The sequence below is a fragment of the Asparagus officinalis genome, chromosome 10, assembly GCF_001876935.1.
Source record: "Asparagus officinalis chromosome 10, Aspof.V1, whole genome shotgun sequence".
Taxonomy (NCBI): domain Eukaryota; kingdom Viridiplantae; phylum Streptophyta; class Magnoliopsida; order Asparagales; family Asparagaceae; genus Asparagus; species Asparagus officinalis.
The window spans coordinates 58,319,153-58,337,582 of NC_033803.1; the positions used below are offsets into that span (position 1 = coordinate 58,319,153).

The 18,430-nt window shown below is 37.6% G+C and overlaps 1 protein-coding gene across 2 annotated transcripts in view; it reads left to right on the plus strand.

Annotated features, from left to right (window-relative positions):
- LOC109825621 (dihydrolipoyllysine-residue acetyltransferase component 2 of pyruvate dehydrogenase complex, mitochondrial-like) overlaps positions 4,029-18,430 on the plus strand; it is a 26,216-nt gene continuing 11,814 nt past the window's right edge. Inside the window, exons 1-8 of one of the 2 annotated variants that reach the window (XM_020392480.1) lie at positions 4,029-4,185; positions 4,361-4,442; positions 9,867-9,991; positions 10,079-10,091; positions 10,249-10,296; positions 10,751-10,806; positions 10,882-10,956; positions 11,052-11,144. In XM_020392480.1, the coding sequence (XP_020248069.1) occupies positions 4,153-4,185; positions 4,361-4,442; positions 9,867-9,991; positions 10,079-10,091; positions 10,249-10,296; positions 10,751-10,806; positions 10,882-10,956; positions 11,052-11,144 (525 nt within the window). In that variant the 5' untranslated portion in view covers positions 4,029-4,152. Of the gene's footprint in view, positions 4,186-4,360; positions 4,443-9,866; positions 9,992-10,078; positions 10,177-10,248; positions 10,297-10,750; positions 10,807-10,881; positions 10,957-11,051; positions 11,145-18,430 lie in introns of both variants that reach the window. The other variant, XM_020392478.1, reaches the window with a different exon arrangement.

Genomic DNA, 18,430 nt, shown 5'->3' on the forward strand with positions numbered 1-18,430 from the left:
ACGAATAGTAAGAAAATGAGACAAGTTATTATATCGAGATAGAACAAACATCACATTAAGTTAATCCACTTTCAATTGTGTTACCATCATTATACTTTGCACAATAATCCACCCACATCGCTCAAACAATTTGATATCGTAGCTCCTTCCATTCATTTCTTTCATCTCGATCCTCTCTCTGTGTCCTAGTTTGAGTATAATCCACCGCACTTGAGTCATCTTCATTTGTCACTTACCCATTATCTTCATCAATTTATACATTTTCATTTAAAATATCATCATCTGATCTTCTATAGCAATGAAATTGTGTAACACAGTACACGCTAGTACAATATCCACTTGAGTGAGAAATGGATAATTTGGCTTCGCCGGTAGTATTTTAAACTAGTTCTTCAATATACCAAATGTGCATTTAATTTTTGATCTTAAAGAGAAATGCCTTAAATTGAACAACTTTTTTCTATTCTTTGGTGTCCTACAGGTGTGTTCTTTTAAATGATATCATACACCGTGATATGGGGATATGAAGCCTGATATTGTGGTGTATCTGACGTCACATAGGTAATATTTACCTACATTAAATAGAACAATATCTTCAGATCACACTATTGTCAAGTATTTATTTATTTTTAAATGTGAACAAGTAAGAATTAATATCATCATAAACTCGAAGCCCGTAAGGCTGTGGTCTCGACAAAGCGTCTTGTAATATCTTATAGTCATTTTCTGCTCCCTCCCACCAGCTAGGACATAGGTGAATAGTTTATTAGGGGTGCATGCTGCTAGGACGTTTTGTGTCACACCTTTTCGCCCTTTAAAACGGACAACTAGGTTACTGGGTAACACTGCGTCAACGTGTGTGCCATCTATCATACCAATGCAATCCTATAAAAATATATAAGTTATAAAATATTCAATAAAATACCTATTTACTTAAAACAGATGTTGAGGTGTATGTATTATTTTTACCTTGAAGTAAGGAAAATAATTTGGGTTGTTTGCAATATCTGCAGGAACTTCATTCGGAGCTTGCTTCATTCATTGCTTGTAGGATTTTATTAAAATACCTACTCACTGTTTCTCCCGATCTTATAAACTCAGTCCTTATTATTCTATTTTTAGTTTTATGACCCACTATACTTAGGAACATACCGAGCTGTTCTTCGACTTGAACATGTTTGGTATCCTTTAATAAACTGTTTTCTTTCATTACTTCAGCAAGTTTAAAAAGGCACTTGGTCTCATTTTAATATAAGACCGACAACTATCACTATAGCCTTCCAATACACGTTTGAAGTGAGCTTCTCTGCAATAAATTTTTTTGATTTTTCTTCCTTCGTACAAGATGAAATTGTCTTGCGCTTAGCACGCATTCTCAGAATACAGGTTATTATCGTGACCACCGCAGACACATCTGTATTAGCACACATCCTCTTCAATTGTTCTTCATCTACGTTATCCATCTAAATCCATTGTAAAATTAGTATATATTTACAACTTAACAATAATAATGTTTGGAGACTAAAGATAATTAAATAACTAATAAAAATATTGAAATCATAAAACCATATATCTACATATCCACAAATCTATATCAAGTAGTGAAACACCTATTTTATATTTTGCACCCTAAGCATGTATGCTGATCAAACAAATATAATCAAGGTTTTTATTCTATGGTTTAGTTGTTTGAAGGACTGCAATAACAAAAAATCCAGAGAACCGAAAATCAATAATCAACTATATACCAAAACCCTTGTTTCATGAGAGATTAGACATGTAATAAATTTTTAAAACCAGCGCTTTCTACTACCAATGTTAATTTCCTCAGAGCACGCACAATGAAACGATCACATTAAAAGGGATAAAATGATTTATACCTGCAGTTGCCAAGGGGATAATTCAGAAATTGATGTCGTTGCCAACAAAACCCATCGGACGGAACATACCTACAAAACCCACCAAAGCCAACAAAACCCACCGAACAGAACAAACCCACAAACCCCACCGACAAATAAGCGTTGAGCCTCATCTTTGAAAAAGAAATCGAAGAGTCGATGAGGTGGGATAAAGGGTCGCGAGAGATGCCGAAGCCAAAATCTAGGGCGAATCAGTCTTGACAAGAGGTGGCGAAGCCAAATCCACCAACCGAACCCAACAACAATATCCAAGAACAACGGGAGAGGAGGCGCGAAGAAGCTTGGGGAGAGGCGGGAGAAGAATTGAGGGAGTTGTGATTCCAGATCTAGGGCTCGTGCTCGTGAGGATTAGGAATCTGAAAACGAAGATGAAGACCACTGTCAGAAATTTCGCCCAAATCCTCTCAAAAAGCCCCGATTTGGGTTTCTATAAAAAAAACCCTTACTGTTGCACCTTTATGGATTTTGTAGTCCATAAATTTTTTCTGAGCCAAACTCTAGAATAGGATTGATAAAGAATCCAAATATTATACTTTTGCCACTATCAGATTCAAATACCAATCCTTTCTATAAATTGGTTGAAACAAACAGCTCCTATATGGATGCCACAAAGCTTTTCTAGTAGTAACTGCAATAGTACTATAATTAATATATATATATATATATATATAGAGCAAAACTTCTGTCAACTTAAGTGGACGTCCACTAAGTTTCTTATCCATTGATGATCACTTGATTGAGCTATATTATGGATGATCCGTTCCGTTCAACTTGATCTACATATTCTAAAACCCCAACACACCAAATTTGGTGTGAACTCGTTGTGGTTTGACCCTCCGTCGAGCCATGTAAAAAGTTCTATTCACTCGAAACCGTTAAAATTGATACGAGTGGATGAAGGGTCAAACTACGACGGGTTCACCCCAAATTTGGTGTGTTGGGGTTTTAGAATATGTAGATCAAGTTGAACGGAACGGATCATCCACAATGTAGCTCAATCAAGTGATCATCAATGGATAAGAAACTTAGTGGACGTCCACTTAAGTTGACAGAAGTTTTGCTCTATATATTATATATAATATATATATTATATATATATATATATATATTATATATATATATACTATATATATATATTATTACTACTATATATAATATATATATATATATATGCTTTATACTATTATAATATTATATATTAATATAATTACAGTACTATTGGAGTTACTACTAGAAAAGTTTCGTGGCATATATATATATATATATATATATATATATATATATATATATATATATATATATTATATATATAATATATATATAGTAGGATCCTATCACTTAATGGATGGGAATAGTTATCCAACCAACTTTCTATCCACACCACATTATATGATAAAAGTCACTTCATCAATCATGCAAATCCATAGGAAATCATCTAACGGTTAAGGGAAGTTTGGTGGATATTCAACTTAAGTTGAACACAGTTTCTTCTATATATATATATAAATATATAATATATATATATATATATATAGTATATATATATATATATATATAATATATATATATATATATATTATATACTATATTATGAGAAAATTGTTAACTAAATCAGAATATTCCACTTCAAATTGAACGTCAACTAACCAAAGCCACGAAATTGGCAGGACTTTTGGAAGATTTGAGAGATCTAATATATTATAAATGATTGAGGGACTATATATATATACAGTATAATATAATATATATATATATCATATCATATATATATATTATAATTAATAATATAATTATATAATATTGGGAATGTGGAAAAGACAAGGGCTCTATCGAACAGAGGGGTGTTAGGTACACACCCTCAACCACAATTCAAACCACACCTCTACTCTCTTTATAGTGCATTGGGACCCACATGAAATTTTAAAAATTTGAAAATAAAATTTTATGTGGGTCCCAATGCACTATAGAGAGAGTAGAGGTGTGGTTGAGATTGTGGTTGTGGGTGTGTCCCTAACATTTCTATATCGAAAAAACCCAAAAATAATTTGTATACAACCCGACCCGTTAAGGATCTGTCGGAGCCTCGGAGGCATAAAAACATTATTACTCCTGACACCACATTGCCCGAACCCATTAGCGTAGTACGAACGCAGCCCTAGTCATCGTCCACCCGCTAATAAATCTCCGGCGAAAAGACCGATCCCGATCGTAGCAGCAGCGATTTATCGGCAATATGTGGCGCGTTACGACCATCGCTAATCGACGGGTCTCTGCTCTCTCTCTTCTTCTTTGATTCCTTCAGTTTTCTCGAGATCGCTGTTATATTTTCAAAAAATCGATCCGAATCTGTTCAACTTGCTAGAAAATACTACTCGATCTGAAATTTTGTTTTTTTTAATTTTTTAGGGTTTTGATGCTAACAATCGTTTGTATTTTGGCAGCTGAGAAATGCTCGGAATGAGCCTACGGTTCTTGTCCGGTATTTTTCAAAGGATTCTGGTGTTTTTATCGGCGGAATAGATGGTATGAAAAATTTCTTTCTTTTAATTTGTTAGGACCCAAAAAGGAGCAATAAAGTTGATTCATTTACTTCAATTTGTTTGGATGTCTTGACATGGAACTAAAACAAAAGTTGAAATATAGATTTTTTATTTTGTAATTATCACATGACCTTTACCGTATCAACTACATGTTATTGACGAAGAAAGTGAGGGGCATTTGATATATCATTTAAAAGTGAATCAAATAATTTTAAGATATTTAATATTTGGAATTGAAAGAGAATAGCTACAGTAAGGAGGAGGTAATGAGCTGTGGAAGGTGAAAACTTGATAGATTTGGAGAACCAAGTGAAATAGAAGGTAGTAGGAACATAAACAGGAAAGTCATATTATGTGGAATGATATGCATCATATGCTAGGGGCACGACTAAAAGAAATGCGTAGTGGAAATTGATACTGTTTAGATGGTTGAGGCGTTGAGCAACAACATGAGCTAAAAGGCTAAATTACCACTTTGGTTTTTTTTTTGTTGACCCACTTTACCACTTCGGTATTTTTTGTTACTCCGACGTCATTTTGGTTTTTTTCTTGGCCCAGTGGTCAAATAGGTCCAAAAAGTTGGCTGCCGGCAAAAAAATTGAAATTAGTCCCCCAAATCTTCAATGTTTTGATATTAGTCCCCCAAATCAATAAAATTATTGGGTATATTCCTTTTAACTTTCCCAGATTGATTAATACATCCCTTTTAATTCTTTTGATCTCTTTTGTTTTACTAATTTGATATCTAGCCATAGAGAATGGCAGAGGGAGTCAATTAGAATCTATGAGCTGCGATTGTTGGTGTTGGAACTGGCTGAGTCATTTGGTTTACCATGCTGAAATTAAGAAAAAAAGGGCAAAGAGACTCCCAAGCTATATACAATAAAGCATGCTACAAGCATCTAGACCCTTGCACAGAATCACACAAATTAAACCGTGAAGGTAGAAGAAAAGGAATGAGGAACTTTGAAGATGAAAAAGGAAAAAAAAGGTTGTCAATAGTAAGTGTGATTCTCAATATTACACCAATTCATAGTGAGGGAATGATATCCTTCAAAATTTCTTTCTGTATCTATGAGCGGGAGGATTTAGAGAATGGGAGAGGGGAGGGGAAAGCGGCAGGTTGTAGGGGGAAAGAGGGAGGACTGGGTCTGAAAAGGCTGGCAGCGGAGTCACAGGGAGAGGGTAGGAAGTGGAGGCAAAAGAGGAAGTTTAGGTGGTTAAAGGGACAGTGGGGGGACTAATATCAAAAAAGTGAAGATTTGAGGTACTAATTTCAAATTTTGGCTGGCGGCCAATGTTTTCGACCTATTTGACCATCAGGCCATGAAAAAATTACTAAAATGATGCCGAAGTAACAAAAAAAGTGGGGTCAACAAAAAAAAAACTAATTTGGTAATTTAGCCTGAGCAACAGTATGGAAGGAGTTACAAATGCTTATTTGAAGTTAGATATAATCTTAGTTCAGGGGGAAAATGAATCATTTGAGATAATTTGAACACGTGCAATTGAGAATAACAAATGTATAAGTTATTAACCTTAGGGACATAATTGATGTATCAACAGGGCATAGGTTTAAACCGAAAGGAGACATGGATTTAGTGAGGTAGAATGGACATTCTAACTTTTTATTAACATAGTTGTAGAGGAGTTGAACCTTGGGGATGCGAAATGTGGTAAAAGGATTCATGTAGGGCGCTTCAAAGATTTGGAATAAAGACCCTTGTCATGTGCATATAGAAATTCACATCTATGCACACAATTAGAAGTTCTATTTAGGGTGTTCAACAACTTATCACTTTGAGACCATCCAAACCGATCTATATAGCTGTACACACTGTTTTAAAAAGACTTCGCCTAGGCGTATGCCTAGGCCTAGGCGGTACCTAGGCCATCTAACTAACGTCTAGTGTCTAGACGGTACCTAGGCTATCCACATAGGTTTTGGGAGTGTTTAGGGAACATTTATCTGCTTATGTAGACTGTATTTTTTAGGCATTGATCGTGATTTTCTGTGTTGTTGCCTCCATATCCTCCAACCTCTTTCAAACTCCTTTAACCTTCAAATATGAACACCTCCACTACTTTTTCAGACTTTTAGCAAAACCTCCTCGATCACCACTTAAATGAAAAAAAAATCTTCCTAGACACCAATCCGACACCTAAACTTTAACATTAACATTTACTATAAATTATTATAATTAAAAAAATAAAAAAGAAAACCTCCTGGGCTCTAGGCGACAGGTATAACGCTTAGGCCTCCTAGCATTTTCTATAACCTTATTAGTTATTATTTTGTTTATTTAGCATTTAAGTATGCATGGTTTATTGTAGATCTAAGATTGTTTTTTTTACAAATTTATATGAATTTAATACATATTTTTATTATAATTAAATAATTTTAAAAATAGCCAAACGTCTAGGTGTACGCCTAGGCGTCTAGGCGCTAGGCGTTCTCTCAAACGCCTAGTCCGCCTAGTGTAATCTGTAATATTGGCTGTACATAAATTAGTTTTTAAGCTCACCACGATTAAAATTGAAGCATGGCAATAGTATTTCCGTACATACTACATAGTCCATTAGATAAAGTTCTAATATATGAAGCTTACAGTTTTAGGATAAAAGTTCTAATTCTCAATTGTTTAAGTAAAAGATCCTCATCTTCTGGCTCACCAAGAAAGTGTTTCTCTGACTGTAGACATGACCAACTCTTATACCCTATATTCTGACTATTAACTATTCGACTTCATTAAATGAAACATCCAACTATTTGTCTACAGTAACATAGACCCCTCTTCCCAGGTCAGTTCTCTTTTTGATACTTCTCACTTCGGGCTTCCTCTTTCACTAAGACTAATCACTCAGTCCTCTTCTTAATACTTCTCAACTTCCTCTTTAGCCTCCGCCCATATCCCAGTGCTCTATCTCGACACGCTAAAGAACTCCTTCACTGTTTCTTTCTCCAAACAGGCACGACCCAAGGGATAGGCAGGAGAGGCCATTGTCTAGGGCCCCCAAAAACAGGGGCCCTAAAAACTTCGTGAAAAAGCATAGCCCCTCACCAAAACGGCAAAACACCGCTCCGCCTTCTCCCTCTTCGTCCCCGAACACAGCCCTTCCTCTTCCTCATCAACATCGTTGCTCTCCTCGCCTGACGTCAGTCTCCTCCCGTCGTCACCGTAAGTCCCGACACCACATCGCCGCCGATCAGCAGCCCTCCCCGCCGTTCCTCCTCTGCTCTCATCAACCACTCTTGGAGCCTCCAGCCACCCCGCGAACATAGCCCCTCCTTCGTCCCTCATTCAACGTCGCTGTCTCCTCGCCCGACGCAGCCTCGCTCAGCCTTTCACCACAGCCCCGACGCCACATCGTGGTCTATCAGCGGCCCTCCCCGTCGTTCCCTCCCCGCCTAGGGCCACCGAATGCTCAGGACCGGTCCTGTCTCCAAATATGTGATTTATTGGTTACTTACATACATGACAATTCTTTTTCATTTTATTTTTTAGCGGCTTAGGCTTCCCCCTCCCACCCCTAAGATGTTTAGTTTCTATTTCGTACTTAAATCAAAATTAAGAATTGTTTATAAGTATAAAAGGAGGATTTGTGAAGGTTCATATTCTTTTTTTTTCAAAATTGTGCTTTTCTTCGTAATGACCAGAGTTTGTTTTTGTTCTGGCCTAATATAAATTGTAATCTGAATGCCTCTAACAAACCTTTTTTCTTATGTAATACGCTTTAAGATCCCATCACCTCGTTCACCCGAAGAAGCCGTATGATTAACAACTTAATATAACTGAACTCATCACATCCTTTTAAACAATATATAGAGAATATTATTGAATTAGATTATTGCACACTGCAGTGTTATTGAGGCGATTGCCCCAAGCACGCCCGAGGCACGAGGCAATGTGGGTTGGTGAAATTGTGCCCCGTACCAGAGGCGGAACGCTACACGTACACAAGGTCCGCTCCTTCCGTGCGCCTTGTGAGCGCGTTCCGCCTAAGGTGGGGACGCACCAAAGTGTGCGCCCCAGAAGTGATACAGTTTGTTTTAGTTGTGTGTTGGGTATAAAACCCGATATTTTCTTAAACCCAATTGATTCTTTAGGGTTTTGCTTTTGTTATTTCCGCCGCTTTCTCTCCCATCTCAATCGCTCGCCTCCTCTCTGTCTCATCTCGATTGCTCACTACTCCCTCTCTTCCATCTCCAGTGACCAGTGGTGAAGCCGCCGACGACGTTCAGAGAAGCCACAGGCAATCACATCTCAGAGTAGCAGTAAATGCATGTTTTTTTTCTTCTGTTTTTTTTGTGAAAATATACCGTTTTCTTGTTTTTTTAAATCTTTGGTTTCTTTAGTGATAATCTACTGTTTTTTTACTCTTTACACATGTTTAATACATCTAATAGACTCTTTTTGATGTTCTATGCATCTAATTTACTCTTTTTGATGTTTTATTTTTATAAAGTTTGAGAATTGAGATATTTGATTGCATCTTGCTACTTCATTCTCCATCTCTTCATGTTTAACCTATAAAAAGAAAAAAGCAATTAATAATTTAGTATAAGTGTGCAACTTTAAAAGTCAGTTGAAGAAACAATGATATTATGGAAATAATTGTTCATCTATATGATGAAAGATTCCAAACATTTGATTGAATGCGTCTCTCTGAATTATTACTTCAAACAAGTTCATGTCCACTAGCAATTAAGAGTGCCAACTCGAAAATTATGAACAATCACGTTTCATACTTGTATATCATATGTTGGAAAAGATCTGTTTTAAGTGCGCGCCTTGCTTCAGTGAGGCGCATAAGGAGAATTTGCACAGGACTGGGACAACTGTTTTATCATCTTAATCTTTTCTTATGAATTAGAAAATTACTATAAACAAATTTCTGTGAAGTAAATTTTTCAACAGCTTCATGCTCACGTTGACACTAATGTGTCAGAAAGAGTTTGTGAAAAATGATCTTGGATTACCAGTCACCAGTAATAATAGATGTCAAAGTTATAGTGCTTTCAAACATCAAAAGTTCTAGAATTTTCTAGGTTAATACTTTATAATAGAGCGCACATCCTCTTGTGACTCTAAGATCTATGAATCAGCAGTTCATTATGCCACATGTTTTACGTGGAGCATTCGTGGTTTCTTATCTGACAAATGGACTGATTTTTGAAAATGCACTAACTGCTTAATTACTCATGTGTCGCGTGTTTTTCAGGACGTAATTTGACCATACAGGTACAGGGGAAGTGGTTGATGGATTATTTAGCACATGCTTATTTTGTTGAATCAGCCTGACTGACGTTTTACTTAAATAATCTCCTTATAGTTTTCTTACTTGTCAATTTTGTTAGTGCATACTATGGCTTCTCCCTCCCTTTTTGATTGTTTTCAAAATTTAGGAAGTAACAAATGTGGTTTGCATGGCAAAAAGGCTGGTGATTCCAGTTTTTGTGTTGGAGACATTCCCGTCAAAGCTCAGAAAGCGAAGGGTGGATGCCAACCAGAATATTTTGACGTTTTCAAGGTAATGGAAAAGGGAAATATTTCCATTTCTCTTGATATCTTAATTTTTCTATGTACTAACCTGATTGTAACTATTTGTTTTATTTAGACATCTCCTCCAGGCAAGTCTTTGAGTGCTTTCTCTACAGTTTCATCTAAAATTAGTACATCGATGACTGGGATGGTGCTCAAAACTTCATTTTCAGGGTTTGTGAAGAATTTTCATCCCTTTTCTTTGCCATTAAGCTGATATACAAACATGATTTTCTAATTGCTTAGTTATCACCAGTGTACATGCAGCGCAGAGATGTTATTCAAGTAATTCAGGTATTTTCCTATTTTGATACATATGAAACTGTACTTTTATCTTTTGACGATTCACGTATTAACCTAGAGTTTTCATCCACCAGCTGGCTTTATATCATGATAAGTTTTGTGATGAAACACACTCAAACTTTTGGTATCTAGTATCACAGTCTAAGGATACATGTATGTATCTTGTGTGGGAATACCAAAATGTAAAAATAACTCCAATATTCTATTCATCCTGCAGCTAGATAATTGTCATCATTGGGATTTGCAGAAATTTCTTTTTCACAAAATTGCCCCTTCAATTTTCTGTTTCGGTGCTTAGCAATCAATTTCAATTATTTTTGCTGCATCGTAGTTTGTGTTTCTTGTTGAATATTATATGTCAACGAGTCTTTTTCTTGCTCATTACAACTTGAAGCTGTTAGGTCTATTATCTGACTGAAAAAACTTATTTATCATTTGGTTTCAGATATACATCCTCATCAAGAAATTGGAATGCCGTCTCTTTCTCCAACCATGACTGAGGTATGACCTGTTATCTTGCTTACTGAAGACTACATTTGCTAAAGAGTGGACTGCAAGTGATGGTTCTTGTTACAGGGAAATATTGCAAGGTGGCTGAAGAAGGAAGGGGATAAAGTTTCTCCTGGAGACGTATTGTGTGAAGTTGAAACGGTGGGATACTCATATAAATAGTATACCATTTTAGCTTCTGCTTTATCAGCAATTACTCATTTGTATTTATGAAGCAAGTCATCCGTATCTTGTAGGATAAAGCAACCGTCGAAATGGAATGCATGGAAGAAGGTTATATTGCAAAGATAATTCATGGAGATGGGGCCCAAAACATTAAAGTTGGGGAGGTGTGTCATCTGTTTGATACAAATGTTTTCTTTAGAGAGATTTTTTCCTGAAGCTATCGCTTCAGTACTGAATCCTTCATATGGTTTTGAGTTCTCTCTTGAAAATTATATTCTGTATATGGACCACCTTTGTTTCTGTACAGGACTAGTGGAGTGGCAGAGTTTTTCCCATTTGATCTTTGACGATTGTATTTCTTCGGAGTATTAGTGCACATAGATGCGAGAGTAGGGGAGGATAAATGTAGTCAGTTTAGGAGAAAGAAACTGAAAGATACGTGTCACACAAAGCAGCATATAAAAGAGATTAAAACTAGTAAGCCATTTGTTCTTATTATGGTAGACCTTGGCCCGTACCGTCCAACCTTGGATCGTAGGTCACGTGTACAAGTATAACCATATTAAACATAAAATTATTTTTATTTGAACAGTAATATGAATATACCTTTCTCTGATTATTCCGACTTCAGTCTGAACACTGTTAAAGTAATAATTTTCAACACCATACGATCTTTTATATGAATAATACAATATGACATATGTATATATCATCATCCATTTTTAATTCCTTTTGATCTTTTGGAAGGTATCGTATGTTAGGGTGTTTGCTATTTATTAAAAAAAAGATCTAAGAAGGAAACACATTAGCCAAGGCATAGAATCCCTAGCAAGTACGAATATGTAGTAAAACCTGTGATGAGCTCTGTTTTAAGAAGTTGCATGAAACTTCTTCACTTGTCAACTTCAGAAGCGGTGACTGGATGCTCTTCTTCTTCCTGGTCCGCTCACGACAGAGCTGAAATTTATTTACCTAATTCACTTGTTCTTAGAAATGCTTGCTGTTTGACTTGTTTATATTTCATTTATCCATTATACTGGTGCCCAGGAGCTTGCATAATTGGTTATAACTGATCATAAGGGAGTGAATAATTAAAATATTGGAGTGGGCACATGCACTTATGAGGCAGCATTGATGTTTCAAATGTCATCTTACAATTTTGGATCTCTGTGTGAGCAGTGGCAAAGTTTTTTTTTCAATGGGAAAAAACAGAAAGCTACTATGACCTCTTATCTAATGGCAGACTTGAGACAAAAGAAAGAAAATGAAAAGTCAGTGGCAGGGTAGTTCGTAGTTTGTCCAATTGCAAGCACTAATTCTCTTTTCAACGGCAAGTCAGAAAAGGGTCAATTTTATAAGGGGAGGCCGTGCCTGATTACTGCAGAGATGGACGAGCATGATTTCCTAGTATCTCCGGAGCAGGATAACTGCCCCTTCGGCTTTTCCCCATGAGTTCTACACTGGTTAAGGGTGTTAACAGTAACCATCCTAATTTTATTACTTTTCATAATTGATAAGCTTATAGCCCGGTATATGTTGATGACTGGTCAAATTGGCAGAGTGAAGAAACTATTTCCAAATGTTTTCAAAGGCTTCCAGTGTTAATCTTAGGTATCATGATCCGGATCTGAGATTTAGGTCATGCAAGGCCTGTTTGTTCTTGTAGACATTGGATGTTGAATGATTTCATCTTTTAGATGTATTGTTGGATTTCAATTCCATATTTTGGATCCTGTTACTAGGTTCATCACGGTGGTTGAATGAATTGCGGTCAATTAATTGCAAAATGAAGTGGGAAAATGAGCATTCTTATGTCACCAACAATTTAGGGAGCGTTTGGTAACCGTGGCGTTTTTACCTTTTTTTTTAACAAAAACAAAGAAACACGTTTGGCAACCGGGGTGTTTTTTTGACTTGTCCCTTTACAAAATCTAAAAATTAAACACTTTTCTCAAAACACCAAAAATATGTTTTAAGATTCTGTTTTTTCATCTAAGCCGCCGCAGCCCGCTCAGCCCGCCGCTGCAGGCCCGCCGCCACCCCGCCGCCGCTGGTCGGCCACCGCCGCCGCCCGCCGCCCTTTGGCCCTCGGCCACCGCCCGTTGTCCGGGCGTCGCCGCTGCCCGCCGTGGCCGGCCCTCGGTCGCCTGCTGCCCGCCGTTGCCACCACCGCCACCACCGCCGCCTCCTCGGCCCGCCGTCACCGCCCGTCAGCCGTCGCCAGCCACCCTTCACTCGTCAGCACACACCACCGTCGCCGCCCGTCGCGTCTCGCCCGCCGGCCGCCACAGTCGGTCCGTCGCCCCTCGCCCGTCTGTCGGCCACCCGTCGCCAACTGCCACCACGCCCGTCGGCCACTCGCCACCATCGGCCACCTGCCGGGCTGCGTCACACAGCCCATCGGCGGCCCCGGCCACCCTCACCTGTCGCCGTCACCACTGCCACGCCATCGCCATCGCCCGTCGGTCACCATCCGTCGGCTCGTCGCGTTCCGCTCATCGACCGACCATCGGCCACCCGTCGGCACCACTGTTCGCCGCCACCGCCGTTGGCACCCGCGGCACCTGCCACTCGTCGGACCGTCGCCGCCGTCCTCGGTCGGCAGTCGGCCACTCGCCGCTAACCATCGGTAACGACAGTCTGTCGTTCGCCCGGCCTCCCGTCGGCTAGTCGTCGCGCACACCGCCACCCGACTACCGGTTTCGCCGCCCGCCCACTGTCGCTATATAAATGGTCAAACTAGTTTGATCAAAATGGTATTTTTAAAACACATTTGAAAAAGAAACATCATGGCATGATGTTTTTTACAAAAACACAAAAAAAAAAACACATTGATTACCAAACACACTAGTTAGCTTGGTTTGATAAATTTTTTTAAGAGTAACATACATCACTTTTCCAGCAATCTCTTTATGATTTGTATGTTTTGATTAGAAAAATGGGAAAAAACATTGGTGCTTGAAAGAAGAGTGCGAGTGAATTCCTACTTCTTGTCAATTTATGGTTAAAAATAGACTTCTAGTTATTTAGGAGTGAAAAAAAAGAGGAAAAAAATCAGACTCCGAGGATTTATTCATATCCGTTAGAATACAAATATGATTACTAATATCTATATCCAATAAGATATGGTTACAGATACGGATAATTAGTGAAATATTCGTGTCTAAAATATCTGAATATATCGGCCCACGGGCCAAGAACGCGAGATGGTGACCCAGTGAAATATCCGAATATATATTGGTCATACAATTACAATTGCTTTAATGCTTAGCTTGTGTTTGGATTAGGGACTTATTTTATCCCGGGACTAATTTATCTCACTAGTCCTGGGCATAGAAGACAGGAATGTAGACACTATAGCAAACCACGACCCAGGTTCAATCGTCCTAGATTCACGTGGAACATGACCCGACTCACCAACGTCAGCGACCCAATTTAGAATTCAAATTCAAACTAGTTAAACTATTGGAAGAAGATGACTCTTTTTAAAAGAATAAATAAAAAAAAGTGAAAATTTAAGCAAATAAAGTATGCATATCTTTGTTGCAACATGATTCTCAAGGTTCTTTTACCATTACTAATATCAACAAGCATTTAGGAACCGAACCTAAAGTGTACTGTGTTCCCTGCCGTACTATATAAGTCTACACCTCTCGTAACCGATTTCTAGTGAGTGACGTACCACGTTTGTGTGCCCGTCCTGTGAATCGGAACTAACCGGCTTCCATGCAACTATGGTCCTAGGATATAATAAACCAGAAGACTATAATGAATTAAATTTTTAATAATTTATTTGCTCAATTTGTTATTATCACCTCTAATACATATATGTTTGGAAACTTATCATTACAAACATGATTATGAAATAATAGTAAATGTTAAAAATGCCCTTCTTCCTGCCAAGAGTGAGTTATAACTAATTAATGATGAAAAAGCAAAGTAATCTCGAGCTTTGGTTTCTAGCTTTCTTCCTATTGTGTTAGATATAACTTATGATTAGTATTATAGTGTACTGATAGATTTTTTATTTGAGTTATTTGGATGAATTCGTGTACTCATACCTTGCACTTATAGCTTAAAAGATTAGCTTACCATTATAGCTAAAGCTAAATAATGAAATGTAACGAAAAGAAGCATTAGCATTTAAAAGAGCACGCATTCAAATGTTAAAAAATGAAGTCCAGTAAGCTTGAAAAAGAAATAATTTAATTTATGGTTCAATTTTGTAATAAATCATTGCAATACTAGAGAGCGAGAGAGAGAGCGAGAGAGAGAGAGAGAAAGGAGAGGGAGGGAGGGAGGGGGAGGGGAGAGGGGGAGGGAGAGAGGGAGTGAGAGACTATTTCATTTTAATAGACGAGTACTAGGACCAAACATGTATAAAGAAATAAAAGTGTTCAAAAGGACGCGTGTGAGAGAAATAATTAGAGAGAAAATCTTTGGTATTTTTTTAAAGGTTAGGGGGGTATGTAGTCTTTTTAGATCTAATCCCAATTGGAGAACAATACCAGGACCAAACTCCCCCTTCCCTTGGTTGTTTAGTCCAAAATCTCTGGACTATTTCATTTTAAAATACTAATTAGTTCAATCTAATCCCTTGTAAAAATTGGAACCAAACACTCCACTATTTCATTTTAAAGGTTGTTACCCAAAATAATTACTAATCCAAAATTAATGGATTTGAGGTTGATTTGATGAGCAAGAGATCTAATCTTTAGCTTTTCGGTTATGGGGAACATTTTAATGAACTTTCTTTTATCATATGAACTATATATTTTTATTTATTTTTTCAATATTATCTGGTTTTTCTCACATGCATTTTGCATCTGCATGTATATCCGTATGTAGACTTTGCATACATATCCACATCCGTATCCAATTTTAACGGAAATGGATATGAATTTTCCTTATTGAGGCTTATCCATATTCCTATCCATGATTGGTAAGCGGATACGGATATGATAAATATCATATCTGGTAAGTATCATATCCGAACCGTTTGCACCTGAAATTCTTCTAATCTAAGACGCAAAATGAAGCAGTGGATAGCATGCTAAGCTAAGATGCTGAGAAGTGGCATTGTCATAATACCTCAGCCATTTACACTGTTATTGCTCTTACTAATAGCTAACAACTTAATGAATTATCTCTTTCTTAATCCTTAATTTGTTCATTCTTTTGTGGAATATGGGTTCTTAAACATGTTATATGTGGCTGCATTTATCTGTGCGGATGAGAACCTTGGAAGTTTTGCTGTAGTAGCAAATGCAATGCAGAGGACAAGAAGCAAGCCAGGGAGAAGGGGAAAAAAAGATTAAATTGAAACCCTGAATTGTTGCCTCCACTAGTAAAAAACGGAGTATCCTAGACGAAAAATTTCGTCTAGAAAAATCAAATTTCCGTCTAAAAATGCTATCCTAGACGGAATTCCGTCTAGGATGTTGGTCCAGTAAGATACCGTCTAGGATGTAGTATCCTAGACGGAATTTTCGTCTAGAAAACATCCTAGACGGAAATGAATTCCTCTAGGATGCATCCTAGAAGGAAATTTCGTCTAGGATACCCTCTATCCTAGACGAAAATGAATTCCGTCTAGGATGCATCCTAGATGGATTTCCATCTAGGATACTGAATACTAATGCTACAGTGCTTTTTGGTGCTACTTTGTGCATTGAAGAATTAAGCAAAAAAAAAAAAATGAAATATTGATTCTGCAAGTAAGATTATACCAAGATGAACTAATCTAATAATCTATATTAACAAAAGGAATGTTATACCAAGATGAACTACATTAATTTAGCATTACAAAAACTCTAACTACATTAAACAATTACACCCTAACATGAACTATTAAACCTTTTTGTTGTCAATAAATAAATAAACAAAATTACAAAGACTCCAACTTGCAGTAGCTATTATAACTTCACGATCTACACGAATCGAACAGCTGTCAGACTCATCCTTCATCCATTGATTCTGAGCTTATCCATCTCATTATTCCTGAACTAACTTTTTGTCCTGATGAATTCACATTGTTTTACGGAATCGAGTAAGTTTCATGCAAACACCTCCTCGACGAGGACATCAGCCTAGAAACCTTGCTCTTACATCAATTGTGGCCAGCAATTCATCTCTCAGCATCTCTTGAGATCCTGCATGTTTGTTGAATACATAACAAATTAGAAATAGTGAAATACCTCATGAGTCAAGGATACACTCAAAATTTTGGTAGTCACCTCTAATATGCAAAATAAATGTAAAAGAAATAAGCAGACCTTCCAAGATTGCCTCGACACTGTAGTATGAAAAAACAAACCAAGCTTCTCAAGGACTAATAGGATTGTGCTACACAACGGATTATCCTAATTAATAGGATATAAGGTTTAGATAATGTCAAAAATGATTCTGTGAAGTTGATCATCTAAATAGCTTAACATTCCGAAGAAACCTTTTACATGATTGGTGAAACAATTAAAAGAACATTTACCAGTGGACTTCTTAATTACCATACATACTTTTTCTGATATATCGTAAGCTATTCCCTTCCCTTGACTTGAGATTTTGCAGATAACCCCAACAATTTGTTCATGCTCTGCACAATTAAAAAACAAGCAATCTTTATGCATAAGCTCCTCAGGAACAATGTCATCAAGCCAAGTAGTTGCCAATGAAATATGCGATAAAGATTTATAAACATGATCCCCATAACCAATCGAAGATAAATGAAATGATCACAACAATTTACTAGTCGTTTGGTAATGACGATAAATGATTCGATAGCCACATACCACATTCAATCCAATACAATCAAAGTTGTTTGTTTCAAACTATCAGTGTTTAATTTTACTCAATAACACTGTAATTATTCAACAATCCTGTCAAAATTTTCAATTTATCATAACAAATGAAAATACAGAGTAAAACTAAATCTCAGCTTTCTTCTCAGTGATTCTACTTACTAAGCTCTCGAAGCAATCCTCACACATCACCCCCTTTGCCGACTTCGTCAGCTGCAGCGTCAAATACTTGTTCCTCGGATAAACATGTGTGCCAAATAGCTTCATTCTCCCCTAAAATAATTTCATTAAAAACCTATAAAACCAACGAAAAGTAATGAAATCAACAAACACTGAGATCTAGGGTTTCGATTGGACCGACATTAGGGAACTCGAGGTAAAGGACGGGGTTCTTGGAGCTGGGATTGGCGAGCTCGCCGACGCGGCCGTCGGAAAGTGGAGCGAGGAGGTTGGGGAACGAGAAGAGGTAGCGGCTCTTGCGCTGGCCTCGGTTGACTATGTCACGGCCGTCGATCTTGAGGACGGAGTTTGAGGGTTCGAGGACGGAGTTTGAGGGTTTAAGGGTGGCGAAGGAGATTCTTAGAGAGAGCGAGTGATCGGAGGTGCTGCTTCTGTTGGGTCTCCAGATCGACGGCGGCGGCGGAGTTGGGTTT